The 22030-nt window shown below is 35.0% G+C and overlaps 2 protein-coding genes across 3 annotated transcripts in view; one reads left to right on the top strand and one right to left on the bottom strand.

Annotated features, from left to right (window-relative positions):
* The window catches only part of slc15a4 (solute carrier family 15 member 4), a 67942-nt gene extending 65154 nt beyond the window's left edge, over positions 1–2788 (bottom strand). Inside the window, exons 1-2 of one of the 2 annotated variants that reach the window (XR_013326068.1) lie at positions 2557–2788; positions 1710–2343 (exon numbers count right to left, since the gene is read on the bottom strand). Coding sequence is in view for 1 of the 2 variants with exons in the window: in XM_077714794.1 (XP_077570920.1) it covers positions 1710–2297 (588 nt within the window). In the remaining variant the exon portion in view is untranslated. The remainder of the gene's footprint in view (positions 1–1709; positions 2344–2556) is intronic. The other variant, XM_077714794.1, reaches the window with a different exon arrangement.
* Positions 2789–2953: 165 nt separating this feature from the next.
* glt1d1 (glycosyltransferase 1 domain containing 1) lies at positions 2954–21881 on the top strand. The gene is made up of 12 exons (XM_077715167.1): positions 2954–3245; positions 4372–4523; positions 4652–4757; positions 6170–6221; positions 7732–7768; positions 8221–8277; positions 14745–14843; positions 15210–15259; positions 17163–17206; positions 17529–17649; positions 19983–20081; positions 21505–21881. The coding sequence occupies exons 1-12, from the start codon at positions 3178–3180 to the stop codon at positions 21649–21651; spliced, it is 1032 nt and encodes a 343-aa protein (XP_077571293.1). The 5' UTR covers positions 2954–3177; the 3' UTR covers positions 21652–21881.
* The last annotated feature ends 149 nt before the right edge of the window (positions 21882–22030 follow it).

Raw genomic sequence — 22030 nt, 5'->3', positions numbered from 1 at the left:
GCATATAGAGAATGTTATTGACGAGTTTGTGTTTATTTTATGTTGCTGTCTGTTTTTTTTTCCGGCACAATGAATGTTTTTTTTTTTTTTTAAAGCGATATGCTGGAAAATGATCAAAAGCCTTGACATAAAGCCAGAAACATGTAATGAGCATAGGCTGGTCATTGATGTAAAGCCCTCTTGTAGTAGTGCTCCTATAATGAGTCAAGTTTATTCATATTTCCATAAATCAACAAAATATCTCAAAGGCCTTGCAATCTAAACATCTGAAATTAAAATATAAAAGATATAACGGACAGCAAATTAAACAAGTAAATATTCAAAACCTGCCAATTTCCAATAGCAATTGACAGCTTGGCAATTGAACTTTTTAACAATTTCTTTCTTTTGATATCTTTTAAAATCTTATTCTATTGAATTGTACCCTTAAAAAAATGTTTTAAATTCAACCAATCCGTGATTGGCTCTCTAACCCTTAAAATACATCAAATTTATTCTGCCTTTAACAACGATAAATGTCCATTACAATTTTACCAGGGCTTAATTTTCCGACCAGGTGATCGAATTTGGCATATCACCTAATAAAACTGTAACAAAAAGCACCTAATACATTCAACTATGACATCTTCTGATCTAAAGCCAAGCACCAAAACACAAAAAACACAAAAGTCACTTCTGATGAATGACTCCGATTGTATTTTTGTGTCGGCGTATATAATACAATTAACTTGCCGTGATGATGAAGAATATTCTGGTCTAAGTGAACCCTCATGTCAAAGATAACGTAAATCACATGTCTGACCGCACAAATCAATGTCTCACAACATTCCCAATTATACAGGCCCAAATCCAAAGATGGATCACCTTCAGATATTTCCATAACTCTATTGGCATTAGTATTTACATTCTAAATTAAAAGCTATTGATCTCCTAGACATCCAATCGGTTTTGACAGGCGATATCATTGACAGGCCACAGACATTCAATTTTCTCATGACAGATTGAACTTCTAGCAACGTCAACTGCATTGAATCATGAGCATTCATAGCCAGTCCTACCATTTTAGAAAAAAAATGGAAGTCCACCATTGTTAATGCAATCAATACCAGGCAACGAGCTAAAACAAAAGACAATAAATAAGACAATACACATGCTGGCTTCCATCACTTCAACCTGCTGCCCTCTGGGCGGCACTACAGGGCCATAACAGCCAAGACAAACAGACTTGATGAGTTTTTAAGCACTACAGGGCCATAACAGCCAAGACAAACAGACTCGATGAGTTTTTAAGCACTACAGGGCCATAACAGCCAAGACAAACAGACTCAATGACAGTTTTGAAGCGCTACAGGGCCATAACAGCCATTACAAACAGAATTGATGAGTTTTTTAAGCGCTACAGGGCCATAACAGCCAAGACAAACAGATTTGAAGTTTTTTTTCGTGATGTTGTGCCACTTATCTATGTTGACTACTACTTATTTATTAATAATGTATTTATTTGTGTTTGTATGGGAAAAAAATAAATGTGTCATTCATTGAGGGTGTGCCTTATAATGCGGTGCGCCTTATAGTTGTGAAAATACGATATTTTTTTATTATTTATTAATTAGGGTGCCCTTTGTGCTGAAATCTTTAAATCTCACTACTATACTTGTATAATAACAATAAATGCATACAATTCAATACAAATACTGTTCATACTATACCTGGTCTGCCCCAAACGGAGTGATGTTGGACTTCACAGTCCCCACACCCAATGCGATGATAAAAAGCCCACTGTAGACGACAGGTCCACAATAAGCTGCACGAATCGGGCAGGTCACATTGCTCGGCGGGGTACTGTTTGTATTAAGACACTCAGCCGGTTGCACTGGAAATGCTGCTTCTTCTCCACACATGCTTATCCTGGTGTTTTCATTTGAAATTAAAGGGAAAAAAACAATACCAATAAAGTATAAAATCAAACTTGAGGCGATAGTCCAAAACTTTCCCAGGTATGCATCAGCCAACCAGCCCCCAAATGGGGATATGAGGTAGGTGACCCCCATGAACATCAGAGGAGCTTGACTAGCTTGTGTTCCCTCCCAATAGAAAGGACTACTATTTAAAAACAGAACCAGATTAGATGTGACCCCATAGAATGCAATCCTTTCCAATGATTCAGCTAGAAGAATAGCAGCACATGCTAGTCTTCTTCCCTGAAAAACGGATGGGATGGATGGCTTCTCATTTGTTGCAGGATCAGAATCCAAAAGTGGGGTGTTCTCATCAGCATGTTTGTTGTTCATAGCCATCTTCTATTGAATTGATACCTTCCTTTCTTATACCAAGAGTTCAGTCCTGTGGAGGAAATAATTATGTTCACTTTATACTGATTAAATGAGAAAATCGACGACATTAAAACGTATTAATAACTGTGTACTTCAGGAGAAATTAGATGTACTCATATCACGTTAATAGTAGATAACGGTCATCAACTTATTATGAACTACATATAGCTACATATAGCATTATGACATATCGGTACGGTTTTTTAAGTTAGGAATGCATTACCGTTATTTTTAATGACACATATTCGAAGGCTGGTTGATTTCCATGAACCTTGATGAAGTTGATCTTTAAAATGTTTACTTTGTCGATGGAGAACTTGAAGTCAAACAAATATGTCACAGCAGTATCCTCGTGACACACAAGCGCAGTCAACAAGCTGTTGGAATTGCGCGTGGATTTACAGCGAGTTATAAAACTGGAGTTAAACGCGACTAAGCACATTTAAGCGACTCCATGTGTTTTACAAATCTGCGCAGTTATATGACATCACAGTTTTGAAACAGGAAGTGGGGATATGGCGTTTATACACGCACGTGCACATTTCGCCACCTCCTGCTGTGATAAATTAGCGAGTAATGTCGATCATCTGTGATATTCCTGTTTATTTCGTGTTTTTATTATAGTGCAGATCTGAAGAAGGGGGAGTTTAAATTATTTTAAAAATTGTTTCCAGGGAATCAATTGATGGACGTACTCGTAAACCTGTTCAAGTGAAGTCCTGTACCGTAAATACTTAAGTGATGAGTAAACCAACAGGAAACGCCATCAAACATTCTTGGTTGTTTGTAACATTAGCATGCAGATCTTCGTTTTCTTATATTTAATGGCTATTAGGGGGTGAAAATGAAATTACTATTTCTGGCTGTTCTCGATCCCAAATCAGGAAATCACACCACAGCAGAGAGGATAAGGTACATTTTGGGTGATAATAGTTGCACGTTGCATGGTGGTGGTTCAGGTGTTTAAAAATGGAGGAGAGGTTAATGAGTTCATCGCTAATCTGGGCACTGCAGACTGCATGATTTCCTGACATTGGTAACTATAGATGTCCATTGTATTTTAAATGGGAGGACTGAATGTGAATATTTATCACTCACTGCCATTGACGGGTATAGACGTCACTGTTTTAACTGGGAGACTATTGGATGCTTTCCCTACCACTTCAATGGCAGACAATAATATAAATTAAAATCTTAGTTTATTCACATTTTTTATTCTTCACCTAAATCATCAGGGATTATGTGAGAGATTCCTTTCCCATGTTCATATGTATACATTTCAAATAAAGTATGGGGGAAAAAAATCTAAAGTATTTTTTTGTAAAACTGATCTTGTCGTTTACCCATTATTTAGAATATATATACACATACACATAATACACACATAAATATACATATACACATACATATACACATACACAATACACACATAAATGTACATATACACATACATATACACATGCACATAATACACACATAAATATACATATACACATACACATAATACACACATAAATATACATATACACATACACGTATATACATATACACATATACATATACACGTATGCACATATATACGTATAAATACATATACAGATATACGTATATACATATACAGATATAAATATATGTATGTGGATATATATTCATAAATAATGGGTAAAACGACGAGATCCGTTTTACAAAAAACATACTTTTTAGATTTTTTCCATACTTAATTTGAAATGATCATCATGAAATATAAATAGAGTGCATTAAATATACAAAGACCACATGTTTAATGCTATAAACTCATGTTCAAACTTGGAAGGATCCCACTTAAAAAAAAAAAATAATCATATCGCCAGCCAGTTACGCTTATATTTCATTCCCTAAAAATAAAACTATCATTTTCTCCTGACTTGAGTTCAGTTTTATAGGATATAACATGACTTGATGGTCCACCGTGTGATAATATGCATGAAAAATTCAGAAGAGAGGAAATTATTTCTCATAAAACTCCTTTTAAAATGAATTCCCCTTCATTTTTTTTTAGGTCCTACATTGAATCAGCCGGACACACATGCGATCTCAGACACGTCCATGAATTTCACTCCTCTTCTGATTTAGCCAACCAGCTATCGCAAAATCCTCAATTTGACGGCGTGCTGGCCATCCATCTATACAAAGCAGGCCGACTTCTCCTAGGTAAATACATCTTATTTTCCCATTTCATTGATGTGATCGAGTGCAACCTTCAAAAAAGATCAGCCAACCTGTTACATTTCTCCAATACGCCTGAATAAATATCTATTAATGTGTAACCTTCGCAACAGACATCCAAGTACCTTTTGGCATCATCTTTGGCGGAACAGACATCAATGAAGATGTGAAGGTTGAGACCAGACGTGGGGTCATGGAAAAAGTTCTACATAAAGCACGGTGAGATCAATATTATAGCGCATGTATGAATCTCGTTTTTTTTGCTTTGACGTATCGGTCAGATCCGCGCTTGACATTCAATAACGTCAAACACAAAAAAGTTGTAATGAGATTTTTAACCGCTTCTGCAGGAAGGGCGGGTAAAAAATGTATCCAAATACAGACGCTCCCCAACTTACGAACATTTAACTTATGAACAAACGGTACATACAAAGATGTCTGCAAATTGTGTTTATGTCGAAAAATGTTTGTAAATCAAAGTAATGTGCTGGTTACTTATACAAAAGCCTTAAACATACAATAGCACTTATATAAACCTTCAATATACTTATATAGGCCTTAAACATAAATTAGAATACAAAATATAGCACTAAATCAACTTCACTTTGAATAATTTCAATTTATGAACAGTTTCAACTTATGATTAATTTTAACTTATGAACACTTTCAACTTATGATTAATTTTAACTTATGAACACTTTCAACTTATGAACACTTTCAACTTATGAACACTTTCAACTTATGAACACTTTCAACTTAGGAACACTTTCAACTTATGAACACCTTCAACTTATGAACAATCTCAATTTATGAACAATCTCAATTTATGAACTATTTCAACTTCTGAACAATTTCACCTTATGAACAATTTCACCTTATGAACAATTTCACCTTATGAACAATTTCAACTTATGAACAATTTCAACTTAGGAACAATTTCAACTTAGGAACAATTTCAACTTAGGAACAATTTCAACTTAGGAACTATTTCAACTTAGGAACTATTTCAACTTAGGAACAATTTCAACTTAGGAACAATTTCAACTTAGGAACACTTTCAACTTATGAACACTTTCAACTTATGAACAAGCACTTGGAACCTAACTCATTTGTAAGTAGGGGACTGTCTGTACAGCACTATATTTGTTTCTCTGCCACGGCCCTGTAAGTAACGAGTCGGAGTTCATTTATATTCCGGGCTCTTTGATTAACTCGGCTCTAATGTAAGTTAGTTAAGATAAAAAAAGACAAAGGGTATCTGTTGTATAAATCAAAGGGACCTGTGGGAAGTACACAGGAAGGTCTGAAAATGTGGGAATCCATGCAATTCCCTTAAACTCACCTGACATGCAAGGCTTGGTGATGAAATGTAGTCGTTTCTCTTCACTTACTGGCCTCTTTTTGAATTTCACAAATCCATATCAATCACTTTTATTCTTTTAAAACCTGCTTACATTTTGCCTCACCTTTAAAAACTGGGTTTTATTAGCTTCCTAACTCAAATATGACAGCATTTTTGTTGCTTCCATTTCATCTTTTAACATCGTTCCCGAATTAGGTGGAATGTTTTTTACTGAAAATGGCTTCGAGGCAATGGCTGAATGACAATAAAATGTGTTTTTTTTTAACAGGTTTGCAGTTGCATTTACAGACAGATTGAAAAATGATGCCGAGCTATATTTGGTAGGTTTTTACTTTTGAAATTGTATGCAACCAGTTGCTGTCTATAAAAATGTGCTAATTACTTTAAAGCTCAGTATCCGGCTTAGATTTTCTTTCAAATGTGTTTAAAAGAAAAAAAACTTCACTCTTGAAAGGCAATTTATTCACATTCTAAATTATTCACAACTGTGTTTACTGACTGCGTATTCATCGCCGTTCAAACTCATACAAAGCTACATCTAATATAAATATCGAAATTAAAGGAATGGCATAGCTGTATTTTAATCTGCATGAATTTAAGCGTTTTATAGAACTCGTGCTTTACATTAAAAGTCTATATATTAAGGAGAAAATGATTTTTTTGTAACAATAGGACATTCACAAAAGGGAGGAGCCGAACTACTTCGATAAAAACAAAATGTAAAGCACATGTGTCAAAGTGGCGGCTCGGGGGCCAAATCTGGCCCTTCGCATCATTTTGTGTGGCCCAGGAAAGTAAATAATGATAACCGACTTTCAGTTTTAGGATCAAATTCAAATGAAGAGGATAGATGTATATTAAATTTCCTGATTTTTCTCCCTTTTAAATCAATAATTGTCATTTTTAATCCATTTTTTCAGTTTTTTTAGTTCAAAAATTATATTGTAAAATCTTCAAAATATATTTAAAAAAAGCTCAAATAAATATTGTTTTAGATTGAGAAAAAAACTGAATATTCAGGGATTTTAATCGAGTTCTTTTAATCCATTAAAAAAATCCAAATATTTGATCTAAAATGGTCCGGTCCACATGAGATCAAATTTAATTTTCCTCCTTTTAAATCAATAATTGTCATTTTTAATCCATTTTTTTCTGTGTTTTTAGTTCAAAAATCATTTTGTAAAATCTAAAAATATATTTTTTAAAAAGCTAAAATAAACATCTTTAAAAAAAAATAATATTCAGGGCTTTTAATCCAGTTCTTTTAATCCATTTATATTAAAAGAATCTGAATATTATATCTAAAATGGTCCGGCCCACATGAAATCAAGTTCGAACCAACCCGAGTCTGACACCCTTGATGTCAAGACTTTTATTACACAGACAATTGGTTCCCCACAACATTGTTTTACTTTCTGATTCCATCACCGCCATAAATTGCTGATTGACGATTACCGCTTTGTGTCATTTAGTGCAAACACTAGCTTGACAGAACACACATTCACTCACCATCTTATTATTATAATTTTTTTGGACAGGATTTAAAAAAAAAACATGAGTGCATCCAGTGTGATAACTCACAGTCAATTTCCTTTCTATCAACTCTTGATTAATGATGTTGAAAGGGGAAATTACCATAACTACCTAAGTTTACCTTTTCAAAAAGACAAATCTTGACAGGATACGATAATTGCTTTGTCACTCGTTTTAATTTACAGTCCCGTATGATAACGTGTGGGACAAAATGAAAATAATGTTGCATTTTTCCTGTCTTATAATGGTAATTTTCTGTCCCTATGTGTTTCCCCCCCCCGCGTGCGCTATCCATAGCATTCCCAGAGCAGCAAAATCTGTGTGCAGCCTCAAGGTAAATTCTAATAGAAGAACATTCATGTTGAAAATGTGCATTCATCCCTGACTCACTTAAGCACTGCATTAATCATCACATCTCCATATTTATTCCTTTTGCTATTATACTAAATTGCATATTTACTTTTGGATAGCATGCTGTTTTGGACCCAGTTTTTTTCTTTTTCAGTTTATATTATCCAACGCTGAAAATTATTGTTGTTTTTCTCTTCATGTGTCTTATTTTTTGGCATTGAGGGGCGATGAAATTGGCAATTGACTTATGTTGATTTAATTTAAAATGTAGTGGAAAACTAGGTTTACTGCAATATAGAAAGGAGACCTTGCATTTTTAAATAGCAAGGTCAAAAGGTCAACATCATATAGATTAGGTTTAGAATAGCCTAGTTTGTATTATTTTCCTTGTGACCACAGATATTGATTTTACTTTTTTCTGCTTTTATTTTGAAGGTATTCAGACAGAAGTGATGGATGATTTCAGCTGGGCGGAATTTTTACAGCAATCAGGTAACTTTACCTTTTATGAATATAGTTAAATATAATTATATATATATATGTGTGTATATATGTGTATATGTGTGTATATATGTGTATGTATGTGTATATGTGTGTATACATGTCTATATATGTGTATATATTTTTACATTTGTATATATGTGTATATATTTGTTTAATTGTATGTGTATTTGTATATATGTATAAATGTATATATGTATCTATGTATGTATAAGTATATATATACATAGATACATATACACATATACATGTGTATATATATGTGCATGTGTATATATATATATATATATATATATATATATATATATATATATATATATATATATATATATATATATATATATATATATATATATATATATATATATATATATATATATATATATATATATATATATATATATATATATATATATATATATATATATATATATATATATATATATATATATATATATATATATCGTTAAAAATATAGATTCATGAATGTTCCATTTCAAAACATTTGTTTCAAAGTATATTATTTTTATTATTACAAGTATAATATTTTTACTGAATATTTACAAGACAGCATTCGGTTGGTTAAATGTGTTATTTACATGACAGGACAGAGTTTGTAGGGATTTTTTTTAATAATGGTGGACAAAATTGGTCATGATATTGATTGAAAACGTATTCATGCTAATGAAAATGAGAGTATTAAAAGCCATTCTAACACTTTGACTAAAAATCCTTTGGAATCATTGTTGTTTGATGGCTTGGTAATTGAAAATATTAAGAATAAGTACTGCATGATATATGTTAAGAATGCCCAGAATGAAAAACAGGAGGTTCTGACAAATATTTGTAGAGGAATAAGACTAAGTCAACGATCATAAAGTTCAGCAACAACCTCCAGAGGGCAGAAGAGAAGGTATCATGACACAGCGTTTTCAAACGGGACTAAAGGGACGATGACCATATGCAATTCAATCATTGATAAGAAGCAAAGCACTTTCAAAACTTTTGGGATAATTCCTATGGATTAAAGATAAAAGATTATATTTTTGTCAACGTGATTGAAAGGCTCAAATTTGGAGGAAAAATGAGTTGATTCAGGCTCATATAACACGTTTATCTGTGACGCATGCTTGAAATGATTTTTATGGCTTCATCTGGGATCGGCTCGCTAATCTAAAATGATAATGTAGTGCCAGGACAGAAATGTACTCAAAAGTGTACTGTGTTATTTTGTGTTGAAATTTAAATGAAGATTTAACTACATTTGGGAGGAGATTCTTTAATTTGGGGTAATATCATGAACAAAACATAACAGTATATTATTTTTTACTCTAAATGCCTCATCTGGCTTCTCCATAAAATACAGTGTTTAATTTCAGATATGAAAAATGTCAACAAAGTTGGGCTATAATTAATTGTTCATGGTCATATTTGTTTTGTAGTCAAATATTTTATGTTTGTATTCCAGTTCTATCTTAAATGTATGCATATATGACAGTTTTTTTTAATCTATGAGAAACCCAGAACAAACATTATGCATTAAAGTAATAGTAAAATAAAGAACAAGAGACAGAATGAGCACCTGCTAATTTAAGTATTACATTTTTTTATATTTTTATTTTTGTATTAGTTTAGCTGAAAACAAGTCAGACTGAAAATAAAATTACATAAAGGTTCCATTTGAGTATAAGTCACAAGCCCAGCCAAACTATGATAAGGTGCGCCTTATAGTCCATAAAATACTATAATTGTTGACTCTAATTTCCCACAAATGAGAACTTGAGGTTGAATTTAAAGTATTAAGTTGTATTTTTTATATTTCTATAGCTGACAACACAATTCAGACTGAAAATAAAATGACATATAGATTCCACTTGAGTATAAGTCACAGGCCAAGCCAAACTATGATTAAGGTGCGCCTTATAGTCCATAAAATACTATAATTGTTGACTCTAATTTACCACAAATGAGAACTTGAGGTTGAATTTAAAGTATTAAGTTATATTTTTTATATTTCGATAGCTGACAACACAATTCAGACTGAAAATACAATGACATATAGATTCCACTTGAGTATAAGTCACAAGCCCAGCCAAACTATGATAAAGTGCGACTTATAGTCCGCAAAATACTATAATTTTTGGGTCTAATTTAGCACAGATGCAAACTTGAATTAGATTTTTTTTTGTTTAGTTATCGTTGACATCTAGTTATCTTAACCAAGTTGTACGTTGCGTCATCATAGTTCCATTCATCCATTCTGGTTAATCATCTCTTGGATCGTCATAAGGAAACAGTCAATGCACAAATGCCAAATTTGACCACAAAAGAAGGTCATGAGCAACCACAATAGTTCAGCTCTCAAAAGAGCTGAACCACCCGCCAAAATAGTTCTAAACTCAATCTGCATTACAACATTTCAGATCCAATCTAAATGAGGAAATGCATATTTAAGTAACCCTTGAACAAGGACTGTGGGTTCCCAGCCTCGGAAGATCAAGGAACACTTGATTAATCACGCTCATGCTTCCAGCCATTTTTCACAAAACTTCAAAACTGGCGCAAGTCATGCTAATTGCCTCATCTCCTTAAGTTATTCTTGAAATTTGACTTGCAAGTACTTTGTTCTAACTAAATGTGCTCTATTGTTTTGTCGGAGTTGCAATTATTAAAACTGGCTAGTAAATAAGGGACAATGAAGTTACAAGGAAAAGTGGAAATCTGAGGGAAAGACAGGAGGCGGAGCTTAAAGTAGTCAAGATAAAGATGCTTAGGTTGTCATTAGTGGTGAACAGGTTTGTTAGGATTAGGATTTACACCACAGGTGTCAAAGTGGTGGCTCGGGGGCCGAATTTAGGCCGCCGCATCATTTTGTGCGGGCCAAGAATATAAATCATGAATGCCAATTTTATGTTTTAGGATCAAATTAAAATGACAAGTATAGATGTATATTATATTGCTTGATTTTCCTCTTTTTAAATCTATAATTGCACTTTTTAATCAATTTTTTTGTTTAATCTAAAAAGATACATATATACAAATATTAGCTGTTTTCCATTTTATTATTGAACATAATTTTAAAAAGATGTTTCCTTTTGAAATGAAAACTAAATGATTAAAATATGTTTGCCCTTGCTAAGAATAAAAAAGATGAAATAAACATTGGTTTAGATCTATTAAAAATAAACTGAATATTTAGGGCTTTTGATCCAGTTATTTTAATCCGATTTAAAAGAAGAAATATATGTAAAAAATTTAATTAAATTAAAAAAATCTCTATATTTTTGATTTATTTATTTTTTTAAATCGGATTAAAATAACTCAATCAAAAGTAAATAGAAATATAAATAGAAATAAATATATTTAAAATGGTCTGGCCCACCTGAAATGGAGTTGACATTAATGCGCCCTGTGAACCAACCCCAGTTTGAGACCCTTGTTTTGATTATAAGAGAAAGAGTAAAGGTTAGATGTTACAGAGACAAGGTCAGAGAGACCAGACTCCGATAGGAGGAGAGATACCGCTTAATGGATGCTGCGGGTGGAACTACATACCAGTAACATGGTTGGAAGTCAACCTAGGAGAAGATACATGGATTGGATTGAGGGACGATATGAAATTGGCTGGTATGGGGGAGGATAATGCAAAGGACAGGCTAAAGTGGAAAACTTAATTCGTTGTGGCACCCCCTGATGGGACAATCTCAAAGTATAGTAGACTGTGTTTATAACGGACAACACTTGTCAATAGTTTTTATTGGAAATTGTGTGGCCCATTGATTTTGTGTCCTCATAACATCATGTTTTGAACTTTGACCATTTGAAAAGTGCCTAAAATAATACACTCTTCCGCATCTGAGCTTTTAGTTTGGAGCAACGTGACAGAAATCAATTGCTACAATTTTCATTCTCAATTTGAGTGACTGCATACACTTGTGGGATGACTCATTCTACTTTGTGGGTTTTTTTGTTGGTTAGTATAACAGTTGCCAGCAACAGAATTGGAACAAATGTTATGTTTGGGCCTTTTACTAATGGAAAACTGTCATAAATATGCTATGATTTAGTGTACCGTATTTTCACGACTATAAGGCGCACTTAAAAGTCTTAAATTTTCTCCAAAATAGACAGTGCACCTTATAATCCAGTGCGCCTTATTATGGAAAAAAACAGAAAACCAAAAACAAAAAAACACCACTGTCGGAAATTTAAAAAACACAAACACCTGAACTGAAACAATACTGTTAAATATGCAGATGCCATCTTAGTTTACAAAATCTTCCATCATATAGCTCCTCCCCCACTGCAAGATTTTATACAAAAAAATCCAAAACATCAACAATGGCTGGCTCTAGAGGTGACTGTAAAGTAGTGAGTGCTTCATACCTGGAAGTCAAAAGCAATTACCTTATTTTCACGACTATAAGGCGCACTTAAAAGTCTTAAATTTTCTCCAAAATAGACAGTGCGCCTTATAATACAGTGCGCCTTATATATGGAAAAATTGTCATTCATTTAGGGTGCGCTTTATAATGCGGTGCGCCTTATAGTCGTGAAAATACGGTATACGCTATTTCGCCAAAAGTACTACCTAAATGTATTTGGACATGTAAAGTTGTTAGTATAGAAAAAGGTAAAAACAATCTTTTTTTAGGCTCACCCAAATTCTTCCTCTTTCTTTTTTTTTTAAAATCACATCATGAATAAAAAGCAAGGTAACTGTTTCCATTACTATCGTCGAATGTTTCATCATTTAAGTCCTCGCCAACCTTTATGGCATAAATTGGAAGTAGAGAAGAGATTAATTTGAGCAGTTCGAATAAAAAACAATTTTCATGCATACATGTATAGTCCAGTTCCCAATCTAATCTTCTGTTCCAAGCATCAGAGGATTGTTCAAAAAGCCCTTTTAAAGTCAAATAAATTTTTTTTTAGGAGATGGAGTGGTGCAAATGGCATACTCCATGATATTAGATTAGATTAGATACATTTAGAAATTCACTGTTACAGTAGCAGGAATGTGAGAAGACACACAAGAAAATACATTGTAGATATGAATAAATAGGTCATAAATTAGTACATAAGTGTTTTACATCTTTCTATTTTTATCTTAATGGTGTTTTTTGGATTGCAAAGGTTTTGCTGATTCTGGCCACTTGGCCATTATTTCCAGGCCGTTTGTTGTTAGAATTTGCGTGTTAAGTCATGTTTTTTTTCTGCTTGCTCACCACCCAACTTGCTACAAGGACTAAGGAGAATGACGTGCTATATGGACAATAGGCTCCCTAGGATCAGGGTCAATGCCAGACTCCACGCTGTCACGTTTAGATCCTCTTTAATAGCTTTAAAGGACAGCCTCGGCCTCCTGATCTGGACTTAACTGGCAGCAGGGGATTTCTCTTGACTCTCGTGCTTCGTGTGACGTGTATGTACACGATTTGACGTCGTCTTGATCACTTTCTCAGGTTAAGTGAAAACTCCATCTGCTACATCATTAGCCTTCATTTGCATAGTGTTTTTTTTCGGTAACTACACATCAAGTCTATTAAAGCCATTCTTTAGGTTTATTGCCTTATAACGTCTAGTGTACTGGGAATATATCTTAAATATGCAGTAAAGTGTTTCTTCATACATTTTCTGAACCGTTTTTAGACTCATTAGGGTCACGGAGGGTGCTACAGCCTATCTCAGCTGACTACTGGCATGAAGTGGCAGGGTACGAGGATAAAAACAACCATTCACACTCGTTTTTAGGGGCAATTTAGATTGGCCAATTAGCCTATCATGCATGTTTTTTTTTAACATGGGAGGAAACCGGAGTACCCGGAAAAAACCTACCTAGATTTGAACCCAAGGACCTCAGAATTATGAGGCCGACACACTTACCACTACAGTGTTTTTTATACTAGATAATATAGTAGTTTAGAACTTTTTGTGGAGCACAAATTTGCAAAAACAACTGTTTCTAATTAAAGTACATCATTCGCTTTTCCGTGCGCTCTGACATGCGTGTGCTCGGCAATCACAATTTGAGTTATTGCAATCTACACCTTGTGAAGGTCAGTTTCTAAGCAGTAGCATTGTTCTTCTGTTCGTCTTACAATATTCTCTGGATTGCGTCCAATGTCCAAAACAGCTGACTCAAGGGTTTCCTGGAGAAATTTGACGTCATGGCTTGTTGTTTTCCAGCAATTTAAAGCTGCTCTTGACGCTGTGTAGTTACAGTTTACAGTGATTAGGCCACAGCCTTTTCACTACTGGCAATTTCCCTGCCGAGCATTCCAACACTGATCAGGGAATTGCACAAACACATTAGTCATTGCTGTCTTATTTTCTCCATGACCTTGGGTGATATATCGCTTTCATTACCTGCCAGTGCTTTGGATGTTCATTATGCAGCGTTTTGTTATTTTAACACTGTCGTTGTGTGTGTGTGTGTGTGTCTGGCAACTTTCCAGGTGTAAGCGGTTGCCATGTGGAACGGCTTCATGTCTTCTTGTTGATCTGTGGCCTTAGAAGAGTCAAGGATCCGCTCTATTTAGTGGAGAGCTTTTCAGGTAGATCGCCCACTGATTTTTTTTTTTAAAAGTAGGACTCACACTAACTCTTCTTGTAAAGCAATTATTTCTTGTTTTGTAAGATTTTTCTACTGACTCTTGCTGCCAATTTTCGGTGGTAGATTTTCTGAAAACGCTTTCATTATTGACTTTTCTTTGCTTCAGATGGTCATAATTGTAAATAAATAATTCATAACTACCATCTTTTTGGAGTCAGACTTGGTCTCATTTGATTGGAATCAACATTGTTGCCAAAAAATGTCTACAGAGGTGGCACAGTTTGTTTTGTATGTGAAAAGATCAGTTCTAAAATGTTAAAATAAGTATTTACTACAAAATAAAGCACAATTTTTTCATCCCTTACAGAATGGCATCATGAAAATCCCCAGAATGTCCTCATCATAATTGGTCCAAGGGTAAGTACACAAGCGTAAATGTTGCTATCCTTCTCTTTTATATCCCATTTTTTTTTCTACATACGGGTGCCGTCACTCAGAGACACAATGTTGGCCTCCAGGCAGCATCTTAAGTGGACAAAGTAGAGATAACGCTTTAACTATTTAGCTGCAATTCTAGTCAGCGCCGTGCATAATTCTTCTAACTGGCTGAGTGTCATCAGCCATAGTGCCTGTTCAATTCCCTTTTGTCTCAAACTGCCATCTGCTTATTGCATATTTTAGATCAGCACTTACCTAACTAGACATATATATACAGTGGATCTCTCTTTTAAAATGCACCAATTAGAAGCACCGACTTGACATGACATAAATCACCTGTTCTTTGTCTCACATGCTTTCCAATGGATTTTTACATGGTTTATTCGCATTTAAGAGCCATAAAAATCATCATCATTTGATTGGCATAGTCTTAAAGTCAGAAAAAATCATCTTGCCCTATTTCTACTCGTTTATTTTGTGTTTCCTACCCAATTTAACTCGATATGACACCAGTTTGCAGTATTTTTGTAAGTACCGTATTTTCACGACTATAAGTTGCAACGCATTATAAGGCGCACCCTCAATGAATGACGTTTTTACCATATATAAGGCGCACTGTATTATAAGGCACACTGTATTATAAGGTGCACTGTATTATAAGGTGCACTGTATTATAAGGCGCACTGTATTATAAGGTGCACTGTCTATTTTGGAGAAAATTTAAGACTTTTAAGTGTGCCTTATAGTCGTGAAAATACGGTAATTGCTATTGACTTCCAGGTATATATATGTATGATGGAAGATTTTGTAAACTAAAATGGCATTTGCATATTTAACATTTTTTCAGTTCAGGCGTTTGTGTTTTTTTAATATCCGACAGTGGTGGTTTTTCGTTTTTGGTTTTCTGTTTTTTTTTTTCCATATATAAGGCGCACTGGATTATAAGGCGCACTGTCTATTTTGGGGAAAATTTAAGACTTTTAAGTGCGCCTTATAGTCGTGAAAATACGGTAATCCCAGTTTCAAACCAGTGTCAGGTATAAAGTTGCGTAGGTTCTGGAAAACAAGACCATTAGACACAGCCAAAGGGCTTATCCAACGTCTGCTGCTGCCACGCTCTCCTCTGCGCTGTCTTCCTTTGATAAAACGATTCCATTGAAGCAAAGATGCATGATTTATCTCAACATGTCTGAATCACAGCAGACGCTTGTTTATTTGTTTCTTTCAGAAACGGAAAGGTGTATGTATTATTAAAAGAACTGTGTTCATTCCCTTGTCAAGTCTGTTGTTCTGTTTTTGGGCATTCGTAAAAAAAAATGTTAAAAAATATGAATTTATGAGATAACCTGGAAAAAAAACTAATGATTAATTCTAAAATACAATGTTTAAGATGTCATGTTGCACTATAAATCCCAAAGGGGGAAAGAAATGAGGTCACTTTGTCAATGATGACACATTTCACTCTTAATTGCAACATTGAGAATTCATTTATTGCTCCGTAGAACAGGTTATAAGCACAAAAATCCAATTTCTGGCACAAATCTTAGCTATTGTAAGACACTAAAATGTTGTTTCCATTCTTAAATTTTTAACCACTCTTAATTTAACTAAACAAGGCGTACGTTTTAATGAAAAAAAAACATGCTTGGCAACATCTTTGACCTAAATTGATATTTGACTTTTCTGAGCTAATGCACACAAATCCCACATTGCAATTAATCAGATTGGCCATCCACCCCAACCTGACCCCAATCTCTAAAAAAAGACGGGATTTCAACGAAAATGGTTTGCTTACCCGGGGTCATCAATCGTATCATCGTTTAGTTTAGCTTTTTTTCACATTCTTAATGATAATGAAGCTTTTTTTTTCTCCTTTTCTCAGATCGATCCAGTACTTACTGATGAAGTCGAAGCTGTTGTGAAGAAGTACGTACTCACTTTATTTTCCTAGTCAGTTGCACACTTTATAAAAGAACTTGGGAAGCTTTTCAAGAAGCTGCTTTGTTCCCCCCTTTTCACCTGAAACTTTAATGAAATCGCAGATAAAACTGAATGAAAGGAATAGGAAATGAAAGGCAAATCTCCAGTGTACTTTTTTTTTTTTTTTTTACATCTTTCGCCCCAACAAATGTCTTCTTCCTTGGTTAGAATTCAAGTAGTTTAACCGTGTTTCTTGCCTTGACCTCGTCTTTTTGTACGCCTTGAGTCCCCCCCACGCACCACTGAGATTTGTCATTTCTTCTATCAGATCTGCAGGGGTCTTTTTAACCCGGGAACGGAGCCAACCGGAGCTCCACGCCGCCATGAAAAGGTGTTTTGCATTGGTCAACAGTTCCATCTCAGAGGGCATGTCAGCAGCCATCTTGGAGGTAAACATCTCAATCTGTCAATAGACGCAGACAACTCCCGTATTTTCACGACTATAAGGAGCACTTAAAAGACTTAAATTTTCTCCAAAATAGACAGGGCGCCTTATAATCCAGTGCGCCTTATATATGGAATAAAATTAAAATGTGTCATTCATTGAGGGTGCACCTTATAATGCAGTGCGCCTTATAATCCAGTGCACTTTATAATCCAGTGTGCTGTATGTATGGGGAAAAAATACTGTCATTCATTGAGGGTGTACCTTATAATGTGGTGCGCCCTATAATCCAGTGTGCTTTATATATGGAAAAAACATTAAAATGTGTCATTCATTGAGGATGCATCCTATAATGCAGTGCACCTTAAATGTGGTGCGCCTTATAATCCAGTGTCTTTTATATATAGGGGAAAAATTAAAATGTGTCATGAATTGAGGGTGTGCCTTATATTGCGGTGCGCCTTATAATCCAGTGTGCTTTATATATGGAAAAAATGTGTCATTCATTGTGGGTGCACCTTATAATGCGGTGCGCCTTATAATCCAGTGTACTTTATATATGGAAAAAACATTAAAATCTGTCATTCATCGAGGGTGCGCATTATAATGTGTTGCGCCTTATAATGTGGTTCCCCTTATAATCCAGTGTGCTTTATATATGGGGAAAAATTTAAATGTCATTCATTGTGGGTGCACCTTATAATGCTGTGCGCCTTATAATCCAGTGTGCTTGATATATGAGGGAAAAAATTAAAATATGTCATTAATTGAGGGTGCACTTTATATTGCGGTGCGCGTTACTTTGCGGTGCATCTTATAATGCAGTGCACTTTATAATCCAGTGTGCTTTATATATGGAAAAAAACATTAAAATGTGTCATTTGTTGTTGCGCTTTGTAATGCAGTGCGCCTTATAATGCAGTGCGCCTTATAATACGATGCGCCTTATAATGCGATGCACCTTATAGTCGTGAAAATACAGTAACTTCACAATTTCTAACAATCAAAAGTAGCAATTTTGACGATGCAAAAAAATTTGAAAATCCGTTTTTTATCTCGTCTACGCACACTTAAGACAACCTATTGTATGCTTGGAGTTGGATGACGACGTTAGCATGTTTCTCCCAAAAATTCTGCTGAAGGCATGAGCTGACATACATTCAAAATTCTGAAGCAGCTAAATTAATCAAATCATTAAGGATTATTCCAAAAGTTCCTCTCGCTCATGTACTTGTACTTGTAGGTTGGGTGTTTAAATCCCACCTGATTCAATATTCTCAGCTTAACTTTTGCATAGAGCGACTTTGTCTTATACACAAATATAAAATACATTTTGTCGGAAATAGCAAATTCTTTCACATGAAATTAACTATTACTATTCACTGTATAAACCTGATAAAGTGTCACCTTCATTTGACACTGCTGCATTTAATGCCTAATATGCACTATGTGGATTTGCATTTTAATCATTCATTACAGCTTTTCTTACGCATAGAATTTCCCTCAAAACGGGCTGAAAGCTTAGCGACCTGCCTTGAGGCCTCTCACTCAAATGGGCATGATATCGACAAGACTAGAAATGCACTTTATTTCACTGCAGGAGTTTTTTTTTAATACCACCACAGCTTTTCATTTCTCTTAAACTTATATTATTATTTTTTCTTCAATTGTATTTTCCCATGTTGTCCATGATAGGTTTATAAATGTCCATTATAGAGTGGAATAGTTATGAAAACGGATTTAACAAGAGGGTTTAGGTTCACAAATTTGTAGTATTTAATCCACTTGGGGTCAAAATTTGACATAAGAGCTGCACATATATACATAAATTCATTCCGGTTCTAAACCAGTTATGTTTATTTTCTCCTCACACTCAAATTCAGAACAGACTAAAACTAAATCTTGCTCACAAAAATAAGGGACAAAATCTATGAATTAAAAATGTAAGCATCCTCCTAAAAAATTGGTTAAAATCCAATATACTAAAATTGGAAAGCCTTGATTTTTCTCATGTACAGTTAGATTGATGCTTTACATGTGTTATTGGCAAACTGTAATTATATGCTTAGGCACGGCTATATTTTCTTTGCCCTCTCAGGATGGACTGAAGGTGTCCATCTGTGAGATCAAGACTCTTATACGTTGTTGTGTTAGCTTTCGTCACATACCAGCTGCTATACGCTCATATAGATTTGTTCTACTCTTCCAAAGATACGCAGCATTTGAGTGGTTGCGCTGCATTATGGCATTTGTATATGGGAGCCTACAAATATTTAATTGCATTTTTTTTTAAATACAAAAAAATATAAACATAAACAATATTCTATTTTTCAACAGGCTATGGATTTGGGGCTACCTGTTGTGGCCAGAGACATACCAGGAAATAAAGATGTTGTGCAACATGAGGTCAATGGCCTGCTATACTCTTCCCCAAAGGTACACATTGATTATCAATCTTTCATGTTAAGATTTAATTTTAAATTCTCATTGGCAACTGCAAATTCTGTGACCGGACGTTTGGTCGCCGGACGTTTGGTTTGGCAGACGTTTGGCCGCCGGGCGTTTGGTCGCCGGACGTTTGGTCTGCCAGACATTTGGTCTGCCGGACGTTTGGTCGCCGGACGTTTGGTCTGCTGGACGTTTGGTCGCCGGACTTTTGGTCTGCCGGACGTTTGGTCGCCGGACGTTTGGTCGCCGGACGTTTGGTCGCCGGACGTTTGGTCGCCGGACGTTTGGTCGCCGGACGTTTGGTCTGCCGGACATTTGGTCGCAGGACGTTTGGTCGCCGGACGTTTGGTCTGCCGGACGTTTGGTCTGCCGGACGTTTGGTCTGCCGGACGTTTGGTCTGCCGGACGTTTGGTCGCCGGACGTTTGGTCGCCGGACGTTTGGTCGCCGGACGTTTGGTCGCCGGACGTTTGGTCGCCGGACGTTTGGTCTGCCGGACGTTTGGTCGCCGGTCAAATATACTTGGATATTAAACAGTAGCTAGATATTAAACTCTCTCATGAATATAATTTTGAGAGCTGACTTCAACAGTGAACTCTCTGTCACCATTTGACCGGCGACCAAATGTACCGCAAATTCTTCTGCAGAAACTATGAAAATAAATACAAAACAAAAATTTAACATGCAGCACTGCAGAAAGAAATTGCCATAATTGTGTCTTTTTCTGATAAAGTCTGACAGACTCAGCTTTATCCATTTAGTCTCTGTGTCTGCTTCTATTGTCATTTTTATAATTCAGACAGAACTGGGTTTGAAAGTAGAACAATTCCAAACAAAGACTTACAGCTGGGCTGTAGATACTGTATCCTCGATATATAGTACAATAAAAACAATGGGAGATAAGTACTCACCACGGGTGGTATAGCATAGCCTGGGGTAGAATAGATGGGCTTTCAGCTGTTTTGGCCCAACTGCTTTGTATGAGGTCAATTGAATGCAACATATGTCAAATAACAGACCTTCAATAAACATTGATCATGTTTTACAGTAATTAGTACAATTTTCATCCTCCGTCTTCCACCCAGCAGCTCGCCGCGACAGATGGTGGGTGCCATTCTTTAAAGTTGCCCATTTTGTTTTTCCTCTTCTTTCCCGAAGAAAATTAGAAGTGACAACCATTGTGGACTCAACTGAAAAAGTCCATTGGACTTGAATTGGGCCTGCAGCTCCAAATAGATCCTTCCTTTTGAAGTGTTTACTTCTCAATGCAAATACTTTTTATCTGCATTCTACTCTTGTGTGTTGTTATATGGCTTTCTGCTTTAAACACCTCTTCGGGCGACTTCAATGGCAAGTCTTCAAGTGGCATTTTGGAAGGAAATGAGATTAATTTTGCCTTTTATTCCTGCCAGGAATTTGTACATCAATCTCAGAGGCTGTTGTCAGATCATGAGCTAAGAGAGAAAGTCATACGGGACGCTAAAATCTACGTGATGAAACGTCACAGCCTAAAACAAGAGAGAGAAACGTACCAGAGGTTGGTGGACACACTACACTAAGGCCACATCTCAAAACTCTTACATTTACTCTGGGAAAATGGTTTATGGGTATTTTTGGATGCATTTTTTTTACCTGATTCACTGCCAGTAATGGTGCTAAAAGTCATATACGGGATTTTACGGGAAAGGCTGGCAGCAAATGAGTTTTACAATGTTAATGTCGCTGGGTTTGAGTACTCTCGGGAAGTTTACCAAAAAAGCTTACTGTAATTATATTTATATATATATATATATATATATATATATATATATATATATATATATATATATATATATATATATATATATATATATATATATATATATATATATATATATATATATATATATATATATATATATATATATATATATATATATATATATACACACATACATG

The sequence above is a fragment of the Stigmatopora nigra genome, chromosome 4 (genome assembly GCF_051989575.1).
Source record: "Stigmatopora nigra isolate UIUO_SnigA chromosome 4, RoL_Snig_1.1, whole genome shotgun sequence".
Lineage (NCBI taxonomy): Eukaryota > Metazoa > Chordata > Actinopteri > Syngnathiformes > Syngnathidae > Stigmatopora > Stigmatopora nigra.
Note: the sequence above shows the minus strand (reverse complement) of the source record. Positions and strands in the feature narration are given on the sequence as shown.